Source organism: Chiloscyllium punctatum, chromosome 6, assembly GCF_047496795.1.
Source record: "Chiloscyllium punctatum isolate Juve2018m chromosome 6, sChiPun1.3, whole genome shotgun sequence".
Taxonomy (NCBI): Eukaryota; Metazoa; Chordata; class Chondrichthyes; order Orectolobiformes; family Hemiscylliidae; genus Chiloscyllium; species Chiloscyllium punctatum.
Genome location: NC_092744.1, coordinates 50,418,774 through 50,440,404, shown reverse-complemented (window position 1 = coordinate 50,440,404; position 21,631 = coordinate 50,418,774). Strand labels below are relative to the sequence as shown.

At 39.8% G+C, this 21,631-nt stretch overlaps 1 protein-coding gene across 1 annotated transcript in view; it reads right to left on the bottom strand.

Moving 5' to 3' along the window:
- The window catches only part of LOC140478417 (spermatogenesis-associated protein 16-like), a 131,120-nt gene that overhangs the window by 466 nt on the left and 109,023 nt on the right, over positions 1-21,631 (bottom strand). Inside the window, exons 9-10 of the mRNA XM_072571684.1 lie at positions 11,984-12,148; positions 3,848-3,931 (exon numbers count right to left, since the gene is read on the bottom strand). Coding sequence (XP_072427785.1) covers positions 3,848-3,931; positions 11,984-12,148 — 249 coding nt within the window. The remainder of the gene's footprint in view (positions 1-3,847; positions 3,932-11,983; positions 12,149-21,631) is intronic.

The following is a 21,631-nucleotide window of genomic DNA, read 5'->3' as shown; positions in this document are numbered from 1 at the left end:
GCAAAATTGTCAAATTTCAAGGGATGAGAACAAATTATTCCATCTGAGATAAAGGTTCTGAGTGGTAAATTGATTCTGGCTCAGGTATTGCCATAAAGAAAGCACGGGTGAAATATAGGTCCCCAAGCTCCTGGGTAATCAAAAAAGGTGCAATAAAAGCCAAGTTTCTGGTATTGAGACTGGCTGTAATGCAATGAGGGGTACGTCGGGTTCTAAGAGATCAACTGTGTTAGGGGACTCTCAAGTCTGAGGTACAGACAGTGACCAGCAGTGAAAAATCAGAATGGTGTGTTGCTTCCCTGGTGCCGGGATCAAGGATGTCTCAGAGAGGGTGCAGAATGTTTTCATGGGGGAGAGGGGCCAGCAAGAGGTCATTGTCCACATTGGAACCAACGACATAAGAAGGGAAAAGGTTGAAATTCTGAAGGGAGATTACAAAGAGTTAAAAAGGAGGTCCTCGAGAGTAGTAATGTCTGGATTATTCCCAGTGCTATGAGATAGTGAGGGCAGTTATGGGGGGATAGAGCAGACAAATGCATGGCTGAGGAGCTGGTGTATGGGAGAAGGATTCACATTTTTAGATCATTGGAATTTCTTTTAGGATAGAAGTGACCCCAAAAGAAGGACGGATTGCACCTAAATTGGAAAGGGACTAATATACTGGCAGGGAAATTTGCTAGAGCTGCTCGGGAGGATTTAAACTAGTAAGGTGGGGGAGGAGGGGGGGTGGGACCCAGGGAGATAGTGAGGAAAGAGATCAATCTGAGACTGGTACAGTTGAGAACAGAAGCAAGTCAAACACGGCAGGCAGGGACAAGGTAGGACTAATAAATTAAACTGCACTTATTTCAATGCAAGGGGCCTAACAGGGAAGGCAGATGAACTCCGGGTATGGTTAGGAACATGGGACTGGGATATCATAACAATTACAGAAACATGGCTAAGGGATGGGCAGAACTGGCAGCTTAATATTTCAGAATACATATGCTACAGGAAGGATAGAAAGGGAGGCAACAGAGGAGGGGGAAGTGGCGTTTTTAGTAAGGGATAGCATTACAGCTGTACGAAGGGAGGATATTCCCAGAAATACATCCAGGGAAGTTATTTGGGTGGAACTGAGAAATAAGAAAGGGATGATCACCTTATTGGGATTGTATTATAGACCCCCGATAATCAGAGGGAAATTGAGAAACAAATTTGTAAGGAGATCTCAGCTATCTGTAAGAATAATAGGGTAGTTATGGAAGGGGATTTTAACTTTCCAAACATAGACTGGGACTCCTATAGTGTTAAGGGTTTAGATGGAGAGGAATTTGTTAAGTGTGCACAAGAAAATCTTCTGATTCAGTATGTGGGTGTATCTACTAGAGAAGGCGCAAAACTTGACTTACTCTTGGGAAATAAGGCAGGGCAGGTGACTGAGGTGTCAGTGGGGGAGCACTTTGTGGCCAGCGACCATAATTCTATTAGAGATAAATAGTGATGGAAAAGGCAGATCTAAACGTTGAAGTTCTAAATTGGAGAAAGGCCAATTTCAACAGTATTAGGCAAGAACTTTCAAAAGCTGATTGGGGACAAATGTTCGCAGGTACAGGGACGGCTGGAAAATGGGAAGAAGCCTTCAGAAATGAGACAAGAATCCAGAGAAAGTATATTTCTGTTAGGGTGAAAGGAAAGGCTGGTAGGCATAGGGAATATTGGATGACTAAAGAAATTGAGGGTTTGGTTAAGAAATAAAAAGGAAGCACATGTTAGGTACAGAGAGGACAGATTGAGTCAATCCTTAGAACAGTATAAAGGCAGTAGGAGTATACTTAAGAGGGAAATCAGGAGGGCAAAATGGGGATATGACATAGCTTTGGCAAATAGAGTTAAGGAGAATCCAAAGGGTTTTTACAAATACATTAAGGACAAAAGGGTAACTGAGGACAGAATAGGGCCCCTCAAACGTCAGCAAGGTGGCCTTTGTGTGGAGCTGCAGAAAATGGGGAAGATACTAAACGAGTATTTTGCATCAGTATTTACTGTGGAAAAAGACATGGAAGATATAGAATGTCAGGAAATAGATGGTGACATCTTGCAAAATGTCCAAATTACAGAGGAGGAAGTGCTGGATGTCTTGAAATGGTTAAATGTGGATAAATCCCAGGACCTGATCAGGTATACCCTAGAACTCTGTGGGAAGCTAGGGAAGTGATTGCTGGGCCTCTTGCTGAGATATTTGTATCATCGATAGTCACAGGTGAGGTGCCAGAAGACTGGAGGTTGGCTAACATGGTGCCACTGTTTAATAAGGGTGGTAAGGACAAGCCAGGGAGCTATAGACCAGTGAGGCCTGACCTCGGTGGTGGGCAAGTTGTTGGAGGGAATCCTGAGGGACAGGATGTACATATATTTGGATTAGTGGTGCTGGAAGAGCACAGCAGTTCAGGCAGCATCCAAGGAGCAGCGAAATCGACGTTTCGGGCAAAAGCCCTTCATCAGGAATAAAGGCAGTGAGCCTGAAGCGTGGAGAGATAAGCTAGAGGAGGATGGGGGTGGGAGTGGGGAGAAAGTAGCATAGAGTACAATGGGTGAGTGGGGGAGGGGATGAAGGTGATAGGTCAGGGAGGAGAGGGTGGAGTGGATAAGTGGAAAAGGAGATAAGCAGGTAAGACAAGTCCGGACAAGTCATGGGGACAGTGCTGAGCTGGAAGTTTGGAACTAGGGTGAGGCGGGGGAAGGGGAAATGAGGAAACTGTTGAAGTCCACATTGACGCCCTGGGGTTGATGTGTTCCGAGGCGGAAGATGAGGGGCGGAAGATGAGGTGTTCTTCCTCCAGGCGTCTGGTGGTGAGGGAGCGGTGGTGAAGGAAGCCCAGGACCTCCATGTCCTCAGCAGAGTGGGAGGGGGAGTTGAAATGTTGGGCCACGGGGCGGTGTGGTTGATTGGTGCGGGTGTCCCAGAGATGTTCCCTAAAGCGCTCTGCTAGGGGGCGGCCAGTATCCCCAAAGACGACTGATGAGGGCAGAGCGGTAGATGTGATCCATATGGACTTCAGTAAGGTGTTCGACAAGGTTCCCCATGGGAGTCTGATTAGCAAGGTTAGATCTCATGGAATACAGGGAGAACTAGCCATTTGGATACAGAACTGGCTCACAGGTATAAGACAGAGGGTGATGGTGTAGGGTTGTTTTTCAGATTGGAGGCCTTTGACCAGTGGAGTGCCACAAGGATCGGTGCTGGGTCCACTACTTTTCGTTATTTATACAAGTGATTTGGATGTGAGCATAAGAGGTATAGTTAGTAAGTTTGCAGATGACACCAAAATTGGAGGTGGAGTGGACAGCAAAGAAGGTTACCTCAGATTACAACAGTATCTTGATCAGATGGGCCAATGGGCTGAGAAGTGGTAGACTTTTCCCTGGGGTGGGAGAGTCTAGAACTAGAGGGCATAGGTTTAGGGTGAGAGGGGAAAATATAAAAGAGACCTAAGGAGCAACTTTTCATGCACAGGGTGGTACGTGTATGGAATGAGCTGCCAGAGGAAGTGGTGGAAGCTGGGACAATTGTCACATTTAAAAGGCACTTGGATGGGTATATGAATAGGAAGTGTTTGAAGGGATATGGGCCAGGTGCTGGCAGGTGGGACTAGATTGGTTTGGGATATCTGGTCAGCCTGGACGGGTTAGACCGAAGGCTCTGTTTCCATGCTGTACATCTCTATGACTCTATAATTGAATTATGCAAAAACTGGGGAAAAAAAAATTGCAGGCACTATTTGCAAAGCACTTCACTCAAACCTAAATATTTCACAAACCATTGGTTTAGTTCCAATTGCATAAACCATTTTCTTGACAGTGTTACCTTTTCAGCTTTGTTCCAAACACATTCTCCATTATTCCTGTTTCCTTCAAGTGTGTCAACAGCATCTGTCATTAATGAATGCAGCTGTGGTGTAAACAAAAATCTGATCAGTTGAGTATCCACAAGAAAGTTAATATAACTGAACCTAAAGTTCTACCAAAAAATCCTAAAATATTGTGTGATCAGCCATTCTAGATTAAGCTGTAGTATTTTTCTCGACTGTTAGTAATGAGAAAGTAACGAGCATCGCGTTGCATGGGATATGTTTCTCACAGTTCACTGGTGCATTTAAATAAGATATAAACCATTTTCCCACAACTGACTTTGAGGGAGTACAGCCATAATGCTTCAACAACTTGATTATTTATAATGAGACAGCCAATCTTTCATTGAGACAATCAGCATTACATGATTAGCATTTTAAATGCTATTTTGTATTCTGTTAAAGGAAGTAATTTCTCATTAAAACATGGTCATGACTGATAGCAACTTTCAAGATACCTATGATGCAAATCGTCTGTGAATTTGCCTATAATTCACATGATAATATGTAGTTTGGAATCTGACATACTTCAATACTTCCAACCATTGCAAGCCTTATCTAGTTTCAATTATGCAATAATTGGAGATATCAAATTCAAAGATTATAAACAATGAAATTCCTATTGCTGACCAGCAAGGAAAAAGGGGTTGTGGATTTTTTTGGAATAGATCATTCATAAGATGTAATGTAATCATTCAAAATCTGAAAGCAACATCCCTTGTCTCATTTCACAAATCATACAGGGCAAAAATAAACTCGTACTTATCTACTTGCAAGTGACAGCTGGTGTGTGACCATATGCAAGAAATCAGGGCAGTCAATACCTGAAATCCTGGCAGCAGATTGAATGCCTTTGTTTTGTATTAGTCCGCTATGTCAGCTGCATCAAATAATGGCTATTGAACATGAGAGACTTTCATAATATGATTTATATTTTCAGTGTACAGCCAATTCAAATATGGGCAATATGCAGCATGTCCTCACTTAAAAGTTCTATTCCTGAATATTTTATTGCAAATTATTTCAATTAAACAATTTTTAAAAATTGGAATCAGTTAAAATCAGTTATTCCTTCAGCTATTTCTCACTTGGGGACAATCCATACACAAATTGAAATACTCATCATACATGAACTGCAGAGTTCACTTCCAGCTGAAACAGAGTGTAAAACAAAATACAAGATAGTTACAATCTAAGTCCAACATGTTATGAAATGTTTCATGGCAGCAGGATAAATGTAAAATTGTCAAATTTCAAAGGATGAGAACAAATTATACTGTTTGAGAGAAAGGTTCTGAGTGGTAAACTGATTCTGGCTCAGCTATTGCCATAAAGAAAGCACTGGGGAAATATTGGTTCCCAAGCTCCTGGGTAATTCAAAAAAAGTGCAATAATTGAATTATGCAAAAAAACTGGAAAGAAAATGTTTGAGTTATCTGTGGTACCGTTCTTCAAAATTGACCATGGTCCTTCTATTGCATGAAGTTGGTTGGTGCAGATAGTAATTGAAATCCCAGGATTACCAGCATCAACCACATTCTGCTACTTGATAGAGTCCAACACTTGAGTTATGAGTTTGGAACGGAAGCCAGGAGAAGAGCAGCTATAGAACAGTCTCTCAATTGATCAGACAGTGGGAACAGGAGCCAGGGAGATGAGCAATGGGAAGTGAGACAGGTGTGAAGACAAGGTTAGGAGCCTGGGCAAATTGGGACTCCAGAGACTTTAAAATGGGAATGTAGGCTGGGAATGGGGGCATGGGGTGTGTGTGTGTGCGCACCTAGATTGGTGCCCTGTGATAAATAAATCATTTATATTTGATTAAGGGAAGAACAAAATTGCATTTTGTTTAAATGTGGTTAAATTTTAAACTATTTCTGTTGGGAAGGAAGTTTCTAAAATAAAAAGTAAGCACTGTGCTTTTATTGCTATGTCAAAGCTTAAACTAATGTAAACTTTGGCTAGCAAATGAAAATGCTTTCGGATGAGAAGTGGATAGAACTTTTACACAAATACAGAGCTATGTTTTAAAATGGTAACTTAAAAGTATGTAACAAGTCTATTAGTTTGTACAGCTATATTGAACTTTGGGTATCAAATGTCATTGTTGGAATCATAGGCGAGTCTTGTAATTTAAGGGAGATTGATAAAGCTGAATGCTGTCCCAAATTTATCAACAGGGCTATTTAGGCTGAAACTTATTTACTGGGAGGTGACATTACATGTTCCAAGTATGAGCACTGTGTGTTTGCTGGTGCCATTTTTGTACAGCTGTATGGAATTAGTAAACTAAGAGGGACACGTTGCTATAAATGGATGATCTTATAAATTGATTCAGCATGTGAAAGAATGAATGAGGAAATGGTTGGAAGTGATATCAATAACCTAACAATTACTTTGAAAGAATCCAACCAGGAATTGGGTATTTATTGTTTATCCAATCTAAGACTGACCACAAACAGTTCATGCACTAAATAGTCAATTAGATTTCAGAACACCGTTGATGCACTGGGGATCAAAAGGGCCTTTGTTTTAGTCGTTCAGAGCACATGCAGGAAGACAGAGAACTTCAATCAATAGATCAGAACAAGAAACCAGTGCACACTGCTTTTACTGAGTATCATTTCTTTTGTACTTAGGATGTAAAAGTTATTTCTACCTGGATTCTGTTTTTGTAATAATCAGAACTAGTAAACAGTTGATTGGTTCTCTGAAACTCAGTCTGTGATTCTAACTGACATAGTTCTTATAATTAAAATTAATTTGCACCCCAGAATCTCGCAGGATTGATGTAGGAATGGAGAAAAGGTAACAATGTGCACAGAGTAGGACACAACAGGAGATTCTAAGACAAACAATTGTTAAACAGAAATTTATAATATTAAATGGACATATTGGCACTACTTTTACCAGATAATCCCTTCTGAAGCATAGATGGGAGATGCACATGTGGATCCTGCAGAATCTCCAATCACAACAGCCGGAACAGCCTGAAAGTTTAAGGATTCTTCTGGGTAATTATCCTACACCCCACCCTGTCAAAAGTATTTATTCACAGAATCTGAAGCATTCTGCTTAAGTTAATAGGTACTCATGAAAGATTTGGTGATTAAATATATAGTCTGACTCCTGAATAAGTATTCAACTGGTGCATAATTTAATACTTGTACCTCCAACTTTAAGATCCTGGGATCCAAAATCATCCATCTATCCGAAAGTACCCAGTGTTGCCCTCATCCTAATGGTTGCCTTTGCATGTGGATGCATGAAGCTGTGCACAGACACAAAGTATCACCGCAGGTTGAGGTTCTACCTGTTCCCAATGTCACAAAGGACGGGTCTGGCATTGTTGCCATGGAACACTCCAAGTAGTTGGACCATTCTATATCACCTAACTTTTATGGAGAAATTTGCAAAGAAAAATACCTTTGACCACAAGTCTATCAGGAAGTGGTCAGCACATAGAATTCTCGAGAACCTGCAGGAAAATAAGAAGGTAAATCCTCTTGGGTTGTTCCCTGAGCAGACTGTCAAAGTCATTTGGTACAATGCCTCATTACCAGAACTTACCAACAAGCACCAAGACATAGTTTGGTTGGTGGCAAGAAGGGCACTACCTATGAGATCTTTCATGTATGCCTGGACTCTATGCGCTGCTCTCTAAGCGGTTGTGGGGTATAGGGACTAGAGATTGTCACACATCTCCTGCTGGAATGTGCCTTGGCAAAGAAAGTTTGGAGAAAGTGGCAGTGGGTTTTGTAGAGGTGTGTCCAGAGTAGCTGCATGAGGCAGGATTCTGTGCTCAGCTGTCTGTTCCCCGAGACATATACCGAGACAAATGGGGACTGCCTAGAGGACCACCAACTCTGTGAAACATGCTTTGTGGACTGCCCAAAACTTGCTAGTTTTCCAGAGCAAAGAGTTGACCTTGAATGAATGTTGCAGATTGGCACATTTCAAGATCCAGGACAATGTGCTGAGGGACCCACAAAAGCTTGCAACAGCTCCCGTCAACACTAAGTGGGGAAAGGTCACCGTTTAAGTTCTTTCAGTCTGTTCAGTTATTGGACCCTTCTGGTGCCTCAAATGTATGTAAATATAGTCTTGTGCAAGTAAGAATTGCCTTTGGATTGTTTGTTGGATACAGTCAAACTCTAATGTTTGTTTGGTTCTTCATATGCTACTGTACAGAAATGAACTGCTTTAGTGGCTATGTGGAGATATTTTCTATGACTAAAGTAAAGTTTGAAATAAAGAAGTTCTGAAAGCTGTGGCACATTGATTTAGTGCCAAGAAATGAAATAACCTTCAATAGCAAAGTAAATAAGAAAGTCATAAGGAACAAGAGAGGTCCAATAGAGAATTTTCCCCGAAACATGTGAGATTTTTATTCTTTTTGATGTGCAGTGTAAATACTAATTCACATAAACAGTGCTTATTTGATTAGTATTGTTTCTTGTCAGGTAGAATTTATTGTTTGAAACCACAGCACCTGTGTGAATAAATTCAGTCAATTACTAGATCTTTGAATTTCTCTTTAAATGTTAATGGTCAGAAAATGCTAGTGCCACCCTCCTAACTTTTCAACTACTATCATCTTGGATGTTTTAACCTCGGTGTTAGTTATAGCCTACGCAATACAGGCATACACCATCAACTACAGAGGGTGAGGGCATTCAGCCATATCTGTACGATGGCTCAGTGGTTAGCACTGCTGCCTCACAGCACCAGCGACCCGGGTGATTCCACCCTTGAGCCACTGTCTGCACATTCTCCCTGTGTCTACGTGGGTTTCCTCCGGGTACTCCGGTTTCCTCCCACAATCCAAAGATATGCAGATCAGTTGAATTGGCTATGCTAAATTGCCCATAGTGTAAGGTGCATTAGTTAGGGGTAAATGTAGGGGAATGGGTCCCGGTGGGCTATTCTTTGAAGGGTCGGTATGGACGTATTGGGCCAAATGGTCTGTTTCCACACTGTAGGGAATCTAATCTAATGTAGGGAATCTAATCTGTTACCTGCTGGTTAGTCTTGTTACTGGTAACATGTCAGATGGCAATTAGAGGCAAGTTTGATGAAATATGTGTTGATGTGCTGATGAGATGTGGATGTGCTCAGGTGAAGGTGAGGTGAAGTTATAAATGTTAAGAGTGACTCATGATTGATAGGGAATATTGGTAGTTCAGCGATTGGGATATGATGAATTGAACAGTGTGTGAAGCTAATGATGCAGTTGGTGATAGATGGTAAGTGAAGAGCTATTCTTTGTACTTAACCACTTGTGACAGGTCATGAAACTCCTTGCAGAACTTTGTCCTGGTCCTGGAGGTTAGATTTCTGACATTGACCACAATGGCTACCACATCACATTGCCTTCACAACATTTGTGTGGAAGGATTCCTTGACCCTTGTAAATAGATGACATTTGTCTTCTCCACTTTCTGCATGAAGACCTCCAGTGCAATATCTTACCAAGTCTCTTATGAACATCTAAGAAATATATTACATGCCACATTGCATCTTACCCATGTTAAAATCACTCATATGAGTTACACAGCATTGGGTCAAAACAAAAGTTCACCCCCCAGAGCAGCAGACTGATTTAAGTGTGCTGGTAAGCTTGAACTATCATTCTAGTTTCTCAAAATTTTGTACAAGTAGCTACTCAACAGTGCACATATCACTGACTGCAAACCATTAAATTACCAGGCAGCAAAGTTAAATAAAAATTGGAACTATGGAAGCAAAAGGCATTGTTGAAATGGAATTTGAAAATAAATGGCACAGACCCCAGTGGATAAGAGAGGAACTAATAACAGCAAAACGTGTGGACTACAAAAAAGGTGTTACAAAAAAAACTTACAAGGGATTTCAAAATGAAGATAAAACGCTACACAATTAGTGAAAACAGAATGGTCAGATGCAACATGGGATCATTGAAAACTGAACACAGTAAAATCACAGTGAAAATAAAGAAATGGTGAAAACGCTTTGTGATTACAGTCAAGCTTGCTTGGCAACATCAGAAATCTACAGGTTCTCCACATTTTACAATGCCATGATTTACACCGTTTTGCTTTAATGCCCTTTTTCATTTTTGTCTGTTTCCCCAGTTAAAATTGCTGTCCTTGCTTTAATATTACAGGCATTGGTTCTGATATAGGCAGCAAGATTTGCTTACTGCCTATACCAGAACCAATGCCACATATGAATCATGCATCACAACTCCATGCTGGTTTTCAAAGGTAATTGAATTTGACAGCTGGAGAATGTAGGCCAGGAAGAATAAAGCTGGAAATATAAAATGAGAAAATTGAAATCAATTACACAGAAATTGGGAAGGATTAAGGATAATGGGGGACATAAAGAGAAATGAAATAGACAGAAAAATAACTCTTGTTTTTATAAGAAATCTCCCAAAAAGAATTAATTAATTTCCAAAGGAACAAAACTTCAATGTCAATGTTTCAGGCCAGAGAGATCAGTTGACAATAATTATCAATTAGCACATGGTTTAAAAAATCACTTCCTCTTGAATACACTACCTCTCACTTCTAATTTACAGAGTTTTCTGCAGCTAAAAAGAAAAGCTCCTGTACAGTACATGACTTACAAAAGTTGCTGGGAGACTGCTTTTATTGCATACACGTGAGGGGCCATTTTAAGTCAGTGGGAGAGCACAAGTCAGAAAGTGATATTAAAATCTCTTATTCAAGACTTGTCTTCCAATCCCTTTCGAACATGAGCCAGAAATACACAGCAGAGCTGAAAATGTGTTGCTGGAAAAGCGCAGCAGGTCAGGCAGCATCCAAGGAACAGGAGAATCGACGTTTCGGGCATCAGCCCTTCTTCAGGAATGGAGAGGAAGGGCTCATGCCCGAAACGTCGATTCTCCTGCTCCTTGGATGCTGCCTGACCTGCTGCGCTTTTCCAGCAACACATTTTCAGCTCTGAGCTCCAGCATCTGCAGTCCTCACTTTCTCCTCGAAGAAACACACAACAGGTGATGCTGACAAGGTTAAGCAAATCGTGAGAAGTGTTACATAATGAGGTATTCATTAGATTAGTGAGAAGCAGCATCTTGAAGAACATGGAAAGATTCTTGATGAAGATCTTTACACTGGAAAGACAGATTATGATGTCATCTAACTGTTAGAAATATACAGTGTCCGTCTGATCTGGAACTTATACAGTTATACAACATTCATCTTTTTCCTTTAAGTAATAAGAACCCTTTTTTGGATAATATATCTTTATGAATATCTTTTACATTATTTCTATAAATTAAGGTAATGCCTTGGTGGGAATATGATAAGAATGGATCTAGTCTTGTTCCATTTGTTGCAATTTGCTATGTAGTTTCATCCTAGATGTGCTTCTGCTATCACAGACGAATGCATATTATTTGTCATAGATGCGTACAGTAGTTGGCATCTGGCATTATATCTATTGTCGTCATCCTGTGTAACAGGTCGTCGATTATCACAACGTAAATACTTCTGACATATTCCAATGGAAATTAGTACGACAGGAATCAATTCGTGCTCAGTTGGATAAAATGACATGGCACATGATAACCAGGAAGTGGTGTTCCACAAGGATCTGTGCTATCACTTTCACCATTTAGATAAATAAAGTGAAATTAGGGATCAGAAATATAATTTCAAAATTTCTAAAGAAACAACCAGTTTGTGGTATAATTAATGCTTAGGAAGGCGAAGGATGAGATCAAAACTTGAAGCCTTAAAAAATAGATAGTCACGACTAAATCCAATAGAGAATTCAGGAGAAGTTTTTTACCCAGAGAATGTGGATGGTGTTACAGTGATATGAACACCCAACTAAGTTCACAAACATTATCCTATGTGACCAAAGCAAATAACAGTGTTCTGCAATGTTGCCACCAAAGATTCCTCCCCTATCAAAACAAGTATCAAACAGGGTTATGTCATTTACAGTTTTATGCTCCAAGCTATGATAAATTTTTACCAAGCAATACTTAACATTACTTTGCACAGTAATATACTGAATTTGGAAATAACATTTTAATATGTGAACATTTAAAGCAGAAGATGTACAGAAAGTTGTTTTACCAGTTCAATTTCATGTTGACTCATTTCGTGCAGATAGGGCATGGTCGCTAGTTCTGCAATAGTTTGATTAATCACTTGTGCTTGTTCCTTCATACGTTTTAGCTGACTCAGGTAACTGGCGTACTGTAGTTTTTCGATAACACCTGCACCAGGGCAAATCCCCCCCTGACCCTCATCAAAGAAAGACATGTTAGAGAGACGATATCAAAATATTTCAGATCACTGACAACTTACTCAGAGTTACTTTTCAAATATTCATTTCCTATTAATAGAAGGTAAATTGATTTCAAGCAAGTGCTTTCCTAAATTGTTTGAACTCTGCATACTTAGTGTCTAACAGTCTTACCGAACATTATATCTTTTATTACTGAAATTACAGCTTAAAATTAATTATATTTTAAAATTATTCCTGCTATAAATTTAATCTTAGGTACACAATGAACAGTTTTCAACATAAACAAAATTCAATATTCGATGTAAAACCATAGGTTTCATGGTGCAGATACTGTACTGTGATTTATGCTTATAAAAGTATGTTCAATGCATGCACATGTTCTGGTGCAGAGGAATAGGTAGTGCATTGGGTCAGAACTAGACTTGAATTATGTCCAATAAAATGGAATGCAAGTCTCTTGTCTGATTAATTTTTATACATATATGTTAGTAAATATCTTGAGACAGCACTTCCTGTTGACAATATCATTGGCCACCATTTTCAGCACACTTCATAAAATAATATTGCAGAAAACTCTTTGAAAGTGCCAACCTATTAGCCTCCACCCCCATTCATTTTTCAAAACAATGCAACATTTTCTTGTTCAGGCAAATATCCAATCTACCTTTGAATGCTACTGTTGAATCTGCTTCCACCATCTTTTTAGGCAATGTATTTGAGATCATAACAATTAACCAGCCATGTCATAAGAACAATGCTAAACAACTTCCTCCATTCCCACCTTGCACCTCAAAGCTAGTGCCTGAAATCAATTCATTGTTTATTGATCCTCCTATGAGTAAAAACATTTTCTCCCGTTCTACTTGATCAAAACATTAATACTTTGCAACTCATTTCTAATGAAATACTTATGTCCACGCTTAAAACAGAAACTCTGTAACTGCATCACCCAGTAATTCTGAACTGTCTAGAAATAAATCTAGAAATCACTCAAAACATTTTGAAACAAATTTCTCATCTGCAAATTTTAGAACCAATAGTTTTTTCAATAAACTTATAACAAGCAAAATATATTTTGAAACATTATGAAGTTCACTGAAGTGTATATTTTCACATTGTCTTTTGTGTCCCAACTTTTGGCATGACACAAATGGAATGAAATTATAAAGTAATCGATGAAGCTAGTGATCAGCAGTGGGAACCACTGTGATGGAATATCTAGTGGCCACTCTGTCAGGACCAATAGAACTTCAGACCACCGATATTTCAAAGTACAAAGAGGTGTGAGAATAGAACTTTAAGTATCATACTATATGTGTGAATCTGTTCTTATATACAGCAATGGGCACAGTGAGGCTCACTCCACTAGGAGTGTCAGAGATGTCATGGACAAGGCAGCTGACATCATCTCTCAGGATGATAGCTAATCTGTTTCTGCTGCTGGTTTTATATCTAGTGCCCTCTCGGTTACAGCCAGCCAGCTGAGCTAAGTCCTGGCCAACATCGACATTGAGAAGTCTATTCTATTGGCACAGATCCTTGGGGGCGACCTAGCACTGGTATCTCAAATACCATCAGTCGACATTCAGCAACCTTCCAATTCCCAAACTGACACGAGAGGGAAATCACGTTGTTGGAATACTTGAATAAGTAAAATATCACAGAAGTCAAGAAGAGAGCCTTGCATTGATGTGGTGATTGTTTCACAATTGATAATTTTTTTGAAGTATGGAATTAAGAGTGACAAAATAGCTTGCTGATGTGTTTTGTTTTCTTAGCTGCTGACCTTAATTTTTTAATTATGTTTGTACATTACCAGAGAAAGTGTATATTTTCAGGACATTCATGTGGATTGTCTGCATGTACCTTTGCTTTGGTAGGAAGGAGAGATTATTCAGCTAAATTTCTCGATAATTACTTGATGGCACATGATTCTAGCACATGGTGGGGTTGCCTGCCTTTTCTCTCGATTAACACCTTCATTTTCCTGCTGATCTACATACCACTTTCATGCATTATTTTTCTTTTAGATATCTGAGCAAAATTATGCTATATACACCAGATGACAATAAATCTATTTGGGCCTGTACAAACAGGCCTCTTTTGCAGAAGGTCAATTATTCTACTATCTCTAATGGCAATAATATTCAATAGCATTTGTGCTCAGATAAGCACAGGAATCAAAGTCAGCTGATCAAGAATAAGTCTCATCCCCAGTCAACTGACCTGACTTCCTATTTTCTGGGTACAAGGGAGATAACAACACTGTGCCCTAGTTGTAGTAAACTGGGCAGAATGTACTGTTTATTGTTGCGTACAAGTTGCACATCTAGGGGTGGAATGTCTTCCTCTACATGCACAAAAAAACATGGGTAGTCACCGAAACCTTGAAAACATCTCTGGACTTAACATTAAGTGGGTTTCTCTCTAAATGCTGTTACCAGATCTGTAAAGTTTCCATCATTTTCTGTTTTTATTCTCAGATTTCAAGCATCTGCAATATTTTGCTTTCATCAGTATAGTTACTGGTCACATACAGTGTTAGGTCTCCATGCTTTCCCTTTCTCATATCAGCTGGACTGTGCAATTTTTTTGATGAGGATACTCTTTCATCTCATCCAGCTACAATGGCCGACCAATGGAACCCTCATTTATAAAATTAACTGTGCTGAAAGCAAAGTACAGAAAAACTCTGCATTTCCAAAACACTTAATGATATATTTGCAAACACTAACACTTGCCTAATATAAGGGATGGGAGGGGCAGGTCTTATGAATTTGCAAATTAAGAATAGTACAGAACGACATCACAGAACAGCAGACTCCCATGATTTATATAGTTACAAATCACACAACAGCAGATTAAAGTCCAACAGATTTAATTGGAAGCATGAGCTTTCGGAGCTTCGCTCCATCATCAGGTGGTTGTTGAGTGCACAATTGTAAGATGCAGAATTTATGGCAAAAGTTTAGTGCGATGTAACTGAAATTTTACATTGAAAAATACTTTGATTGTTTGTTAAGTCTCTCATCTGTTAGAATGACCATGATTGTTTCACTTCTTTCATATGTAAATCACAAAACTTTTTTAAAAAATTACATTCTCAGGTTAACTGTAACAATTGGTGTCAGCGCAGATAAGATGATGAGATATTGAAAGTCATCCTTACTTCCACTGGGCTAACAATTTGGGCATCCCATAATAAACTTAGGAACCTTACCCAGGGTCTGGTTATAACAACAAGGATCATTTGAGCTAATATTGTTGCTCTTCAATCTAAAATGTTGCTGGCTAAGTTCATTGAGGATCTGCAATTTGCAGGACAAAACATGGGTCTCAGGATCTCCCTTTCTATTCTTCCCTTCTAGCTCTCCACACCCCCTTGTTTCAATGGTAGAGTCATAGAGCTGTACAGCATGGAAACAGACCCTTTGGTCCAACCTGTCCACGCCGACCAGATATCCCAACCCAATCTAGTCCCACCTGCCAGCACCCGGCCAATATCCCTCCAAAACCTTCCTATTCATATACCCATCCAAATGCCTCTTAAATGTTGCAATTGTACCAGCCTCCACCACATCCTCTGGCAGCTCATTCTATACACGTACCACCCTCTGTGTGAAAATGTTGCCCCTTAGGTCTCTCTTATATCTTTCCCCTCTCACCCTAAACTTATGCCCTCTAGTTCTGGACTCCCCAATCCCAGGGAAAAGACTTTGTCTATTTATCCTATCCATGCCCCTCATAATTTTGTAACCTCTATAAGGTCACCCCTCAGCCTCCGACGCTCCAAGGAAAACAGCCCCAGCCTGTTCAGTCTCTCCCTGTAGCTCAAATCCTACAACCCTGGAAACATCCTTGTAAATCTTTTCTGAACCCTTTCACGTTTCACAACATCTTTCTGATAGGAAGGAGGCCAGAATTGCACACAATATTCCAATAGTGTCCTGTACAGCCGCAACATGACCTCCCAACTCCTGTACTCAATACTCTGACCAATAAAGGAAAGCATACCAATCGCCGCCTTCACTATCCTATCTACCTGCGACTCCACTTTCAAGGAGCTATGAACCTGCACTCCAAGGTCTCTTTGTTCAGCGACACTCCCTAAGACCTTACCATTAAGTGTATAAATCCTGCTAAGATTTGCTTTCCCAAAATGCAGCACCTCGCATTTATCTGAATTAAACTCCATCTGTCATTTCTGAGCCCATTGGCCCATTTGGTCAAGATCCTGTTGTAATCTGAGGTAACCCTCTTCGCTGTCCACTACACCTCCAATTTTGGTGTCATCTGCAAACTTACTAACTGTACCTCTTATGCTTGCACTTATGTAAATGACAAAAAAGTAGAGGACCCAGCACCGATCCTTGTGGCACTCCACTGGTCACAGGCCTCCAGTCTGAAAAACAACCCTCCATCACCACCCTCTGTCTTCTACCTTTGAGCCAGTTCTGTATCCAAATGGCTAGTTCTCCCTTTATTCCACAGCTTCCACTTGCTTCGCTGAGGTTAACCTTTTAAAAAATTAACAATTAATCTTTCTCTTATCCTGTTCCTTCTAATCTTGCTCATTTTCATTACCAAACCTACAGCTCCCCCCTTGATTTACATTATCAACATATCACTCAACTTTATCCTTTCTCTTTTTCCACCTTGACTAATATTCAATTAGTCTTAACCTGATTCCATTTCCATTGCTCCAGTAATAAGTCAGTCCTCAACTTCAAACTGCTATTCCCTTCTACCCTTATTCTCTTGTACATTCTTTATAAAGATGCTCTCAAAGTTCTGTTTAGCCCTCTCTATTTTGTACATTTACATACAGTTGTTAAGTTTTAGAAACTGTTTCTCAGCTTCAAATAACTTAACGTTTTTAACTGTCAACAAATCAGAAATGAGCTAAATAGCTGGTTTTGAAATTCAACCGTTTATATAAAATTGAAGTTAGCATTGAAAAAGACAATTGCTCACTTCATGCTCCCTCCCCAACCAGTCTCTTTTTTATGTCTTTATTTATACAGCCTCTCTTTTTCTGATCCCCATCTCTCCTATCCTCTCCCTCTCAGGTTCATATGAAGTTGTAGAGTGCAAAACGATAGCTGCAATACTGTTACTTATTTAATTCTTTTCTCTCTTGTAGGAAGGCACATGCAACAACATAAAAAGCTTCACTTCCAAAACAAAACTCAATATAACTTACGTACTAAGTTTTTCATTTATTCTTTCATGAGATGTGTATATTGGTGGCAAGGCCGGCATTTCTTACTCATCCCAAAATAGTAGTCTACCAGGGTGGATATGTCAAAACTACCGAACTGCTAAAAAATATGTTGATTCAGTGACAGAAACAGCAATGTAGCCCCAAGCCAGGTATGGGGTGGGTCTTGGAGAGGAACTTGTCATTGATGGTGTTCCTATGCATCTGCTCTCCTTGATCTCCCAGTAGTACAGGCTGAGTTTGGAAGGGAATTAGAATCCCTGGTGTGGAAACAGGCCCTTTGGCCCAACAAGTCCACACTGACCTTTTGAAGAGTAACCCATCCAGACCCATTCCCCTACCCTATATTTACCTCTGACTAATGCATATAACCTACAAATCCCAGAACACTATGGGCAATTTAGCATGGCCAATTCACCTAATCTGCACATCTTTGGATTGTGGGAGGAAACCAGAGCACCGGGAGGAAACCCTCGCAAACATGGGGAGAACGTGCAAACTCCACACAGACATAGAGGCTGGAAAAAACCCAGGTCCCTGGCGCTGTGAGACAACAGTGCTAACCACTGAGCCACTGCGCCACCCTAAATTGATAGGAAACTTGTAAAATTGTTGTTGTCATCTGATTGATGGTGCACACGGCTACCACTGTGTGTTAGTGATGGAGGGGGTGATTGTTCAAAGTGGTGGATGGAGTGCCACTTAAAAGGGTGCTTTGTTTTGGATGGTGATGAGTTTCTTCAGTGTTGTCAGAACTGCATTCACTCAGGCAAGTGGGGGTTATTTCCATATGACACAGGAGCAGAATTAGGCCATTTGATCCATTGAATCACCACACAACTGACTTGTGCATTTCAGTTGATTGGAAGGTTTGGGTAGTAAATTGTCATACTCAGTATCATCTTCTCAAGACTAATTAAGGAAATATAACAAATATAAGTCTTGTCAGCTCACAGCCCATTACAAAATCAAAAAAAAACAAATCCCAGCCTCTGACCTGCTCTTGTAGCCACAGTATTTCTTTGACTGGCTTATAGTTGGTTAGATCTCCAACTCTGATAAACTGCAAGGACATCCTAGCCTGGTATGACTGGCTTCCAAGAACCAAAAAAGAGCTGAATTCCAGAGATGACGTGGCAGTGATTGCCCTTGACATCAAGGCCACATTTGTGGCATCAAGGGATGGTTGTGGTTGTAGGAGTTCAGTCATCTCCACTGCAGGACATCTCTGTAGGATTCCTCAAACTAATGTCCAAGGCCCAGCCATCTTCAGATGCTCCATCAACAACCTTCCCTCCAGTGAAGAGATGCAGAGGAATAAGGATCACCTTAATGTTTAGCTGTCAAGGATGATAAGTGCACAACAATTTTACTCATTCCCCTACCTTCCATCTCCATATATGGTACATCTGCAAACCAAATGACCACTCTCTTAAACCTCTATAAAAAAAAACTGAAAGTGCTCAGTCAAATTCTCAATCAATGACAATGTAGATTTAGAAGTGCCCTGAAAAGATACTGTTGACCAAACAGCCAAATGTATTAAAGGTAATAAACATGATGACAAACATGTTAACTGCCTCAAATGCATTCCTCAAACATGTCAAACAATAGTTCTTTTCTTTAGAGATTTTACTCACTCTCGTATTCCAGGTTTGATTCCTGCCATAGCAGATGACAGAATTCGAATTAAATAAAAAAAAAACTGAAATTAAGAGTCTAATGATGATCATGAAACGTTTGTCAATTTTCAGAAAAACATTGGTTCACTAATGTCCATTAGGGAAAGAAATTGCCATCCTTGCTTGGTCTGGCCCACATGTGACTCCAGACCCACAGAAATGACTTTTAAATGCCCTCTGAGGAACTTGGGTTGGGCAATAAATGCTGACCTAGCCAGTGACGTCTCATCTCATGACTGATTTTTTAAAAAAAAATCCATTGAGATGCTATCCTTATGGTATGAGGAAAGTTGATAGAAGACATCTGCTGCTCATATTTGGATCCTTATGATGCTCATGGACAACAGTGTCCCAGTACTTTCAGCTGATAAAACCCAGCTGCACATCAGTTTCCACCACAGCAATCTGGTCCTCTCAACTTGTTGACACCATACATAATTTGAGATGTGGTAGAAAAGCAGATGTAAGCATCATGTACTATTTCTACTCTGTGTCAGAGCAAAAGACCTGTAGTTCATGATGTCTATGAATGTGTGGTGATTTGAAAGCCACTATTAATGTGATCCACCATTTCTAAAGTGGAGTCAAAAGTCTGGATGGAAATTGCATGAGCTTCCACTAAAGGCACATGGGCTAGTAGCATAGACTCATGTAAAGGCTAAGTTATATTGTCCCAGAAGGGGACAAACTGGAAATAGACTACTCCATCTTACAGCCTTGATGTGGCAATGCCTTGACAGGCCTTACAATACTTGCATTATTTGTTAAAAGAGGTTTTCTTTTTAAGCCTGTATCCTTGAGGTTCCCATCTTTGTTCTGATCAGCAGAGTTGACAACTTCTCTGTTTGGTAAGTCATTTCCTGGGCTGATCCTGGCATGCATATCTGCTCACCCTGACTTGTGGGTGTTTCACCAGAGGGGAGTACCTCTCCCTGTCCCCACCCTAATATGCTCTTGCCTGAATTGGTACCAATCATACTGCTAGTGCATGGGAGAGATGCAGCACTTGATATTGCATCCTCTGGAAGACTGACCTGAGATGTGTTTAACATCACTCATTTTGAGAAGTATCTTGAGGAAAAAGAAGAGATAATAGTTCGTAAAGCACTACAAGGTTGGACATTGGCAGTTGGAAGTCTTCAGAATGAAAGATAAAGTTGTCAAGCTGTTTGAAAGTGATTTTTGTTGAGAAGAATGAAGAGGTACAAGTAATAAGTAGACTGCTCAAACAAAATGCATGCCTTGCCTGTCCTGATGTGCAATGCTTTACTATACTACTAATGTCCAGGGGTTTTTGATTCATCTGGATGAAAATTATGATTCCAAGCATTCCTCCCTTTACATTGTGTGCTTAATGCAAGATTGACCCTTACTGTGCAAATTATCATCATATAAGGCAGAAAGGAGCTACCACTATTGTATGCTTTGTCCTGTAAAAAGTGAGAATTAGCATCAGTGGGTAGCTTATAACCAGATATGTGGCGGTAACCCCATACACTTGGGAGCTCAAAAAAATATTGCGATCAGAAATGATGAATAGACACCTATATATTTGGTATATGATAAAAGGAATTGTCATAAACCACTTGGGAAAATGTACTGACATTTGAGCCCTACTTTTCCTAGGGTCATCATGAGTGAATGATTTAATCAAGTTACTGAAAGTTCCCCAATATACATGTATGATAGACTCAGGTGAACAGAAAACACTGATTAAGATTCTGTACATAACAAGAAACTACCATTTATTACAAATAAATCAATTCTAATCTTAGAAACAAAATATGAATTATCAAATTAAACCATTGCTGGCTAATCCTCTCTTTCCTAAACCCTTACATATATGCAGACTGATACAAACAAATAAACATAGATGTATTGGGTGGACAAAAAAAAATGAGGAGACAATTCAATAACTCTAGACGATAGGATTTGATGAGGTATTCCTTGTGTTTTTCCAATCTCCAACCTCATTATTTCCCAATTCTATCAGTTCTTTAATAAAGACACAAAGTGGGTTACACATTAATTGTTTATTCTTTTGATCACTCGTTCAAGGCAACTTTCTTACCTCACTGTAGACAAGAGAGAAAAAAAGCGATGCTGTCTCTTGAAGTCTCGAGACCTTCTGCCACAGTATTGTGCATGCACAAGCTGTACACTGTCCCAAGGATCAATCAGAGAGTTATCATGCTGATAACTCCTAGCCCACAAAATTGGTCCTGATTGGACAAACCAATCAGAAATCTGTTTCTAGATGATGTTTGCTATGTATACACACCTATAGCATCTCAGACATCTCCCCCCACTGTTTGAACATAGCAAAAGTGTAATCACAACTTAATGAATTCTAGTAAGTTGTTTTTCAAAGTGCGTACTCCTTTTTTAAAAACAGTCTTAGTCCATGGTCCAAACAGAAAGGTGTGGTCATAACAGAGTCCTGTGAGGACACGTTGATTTTGCAACAGCTATCATTGTACATGTTTGGCACATTTCATCCTGCTCAATCTTGCTCCATGTTAAAGGATATCATTAAAACAATATGCTTTCAATAGGAAGACATGTCCTAT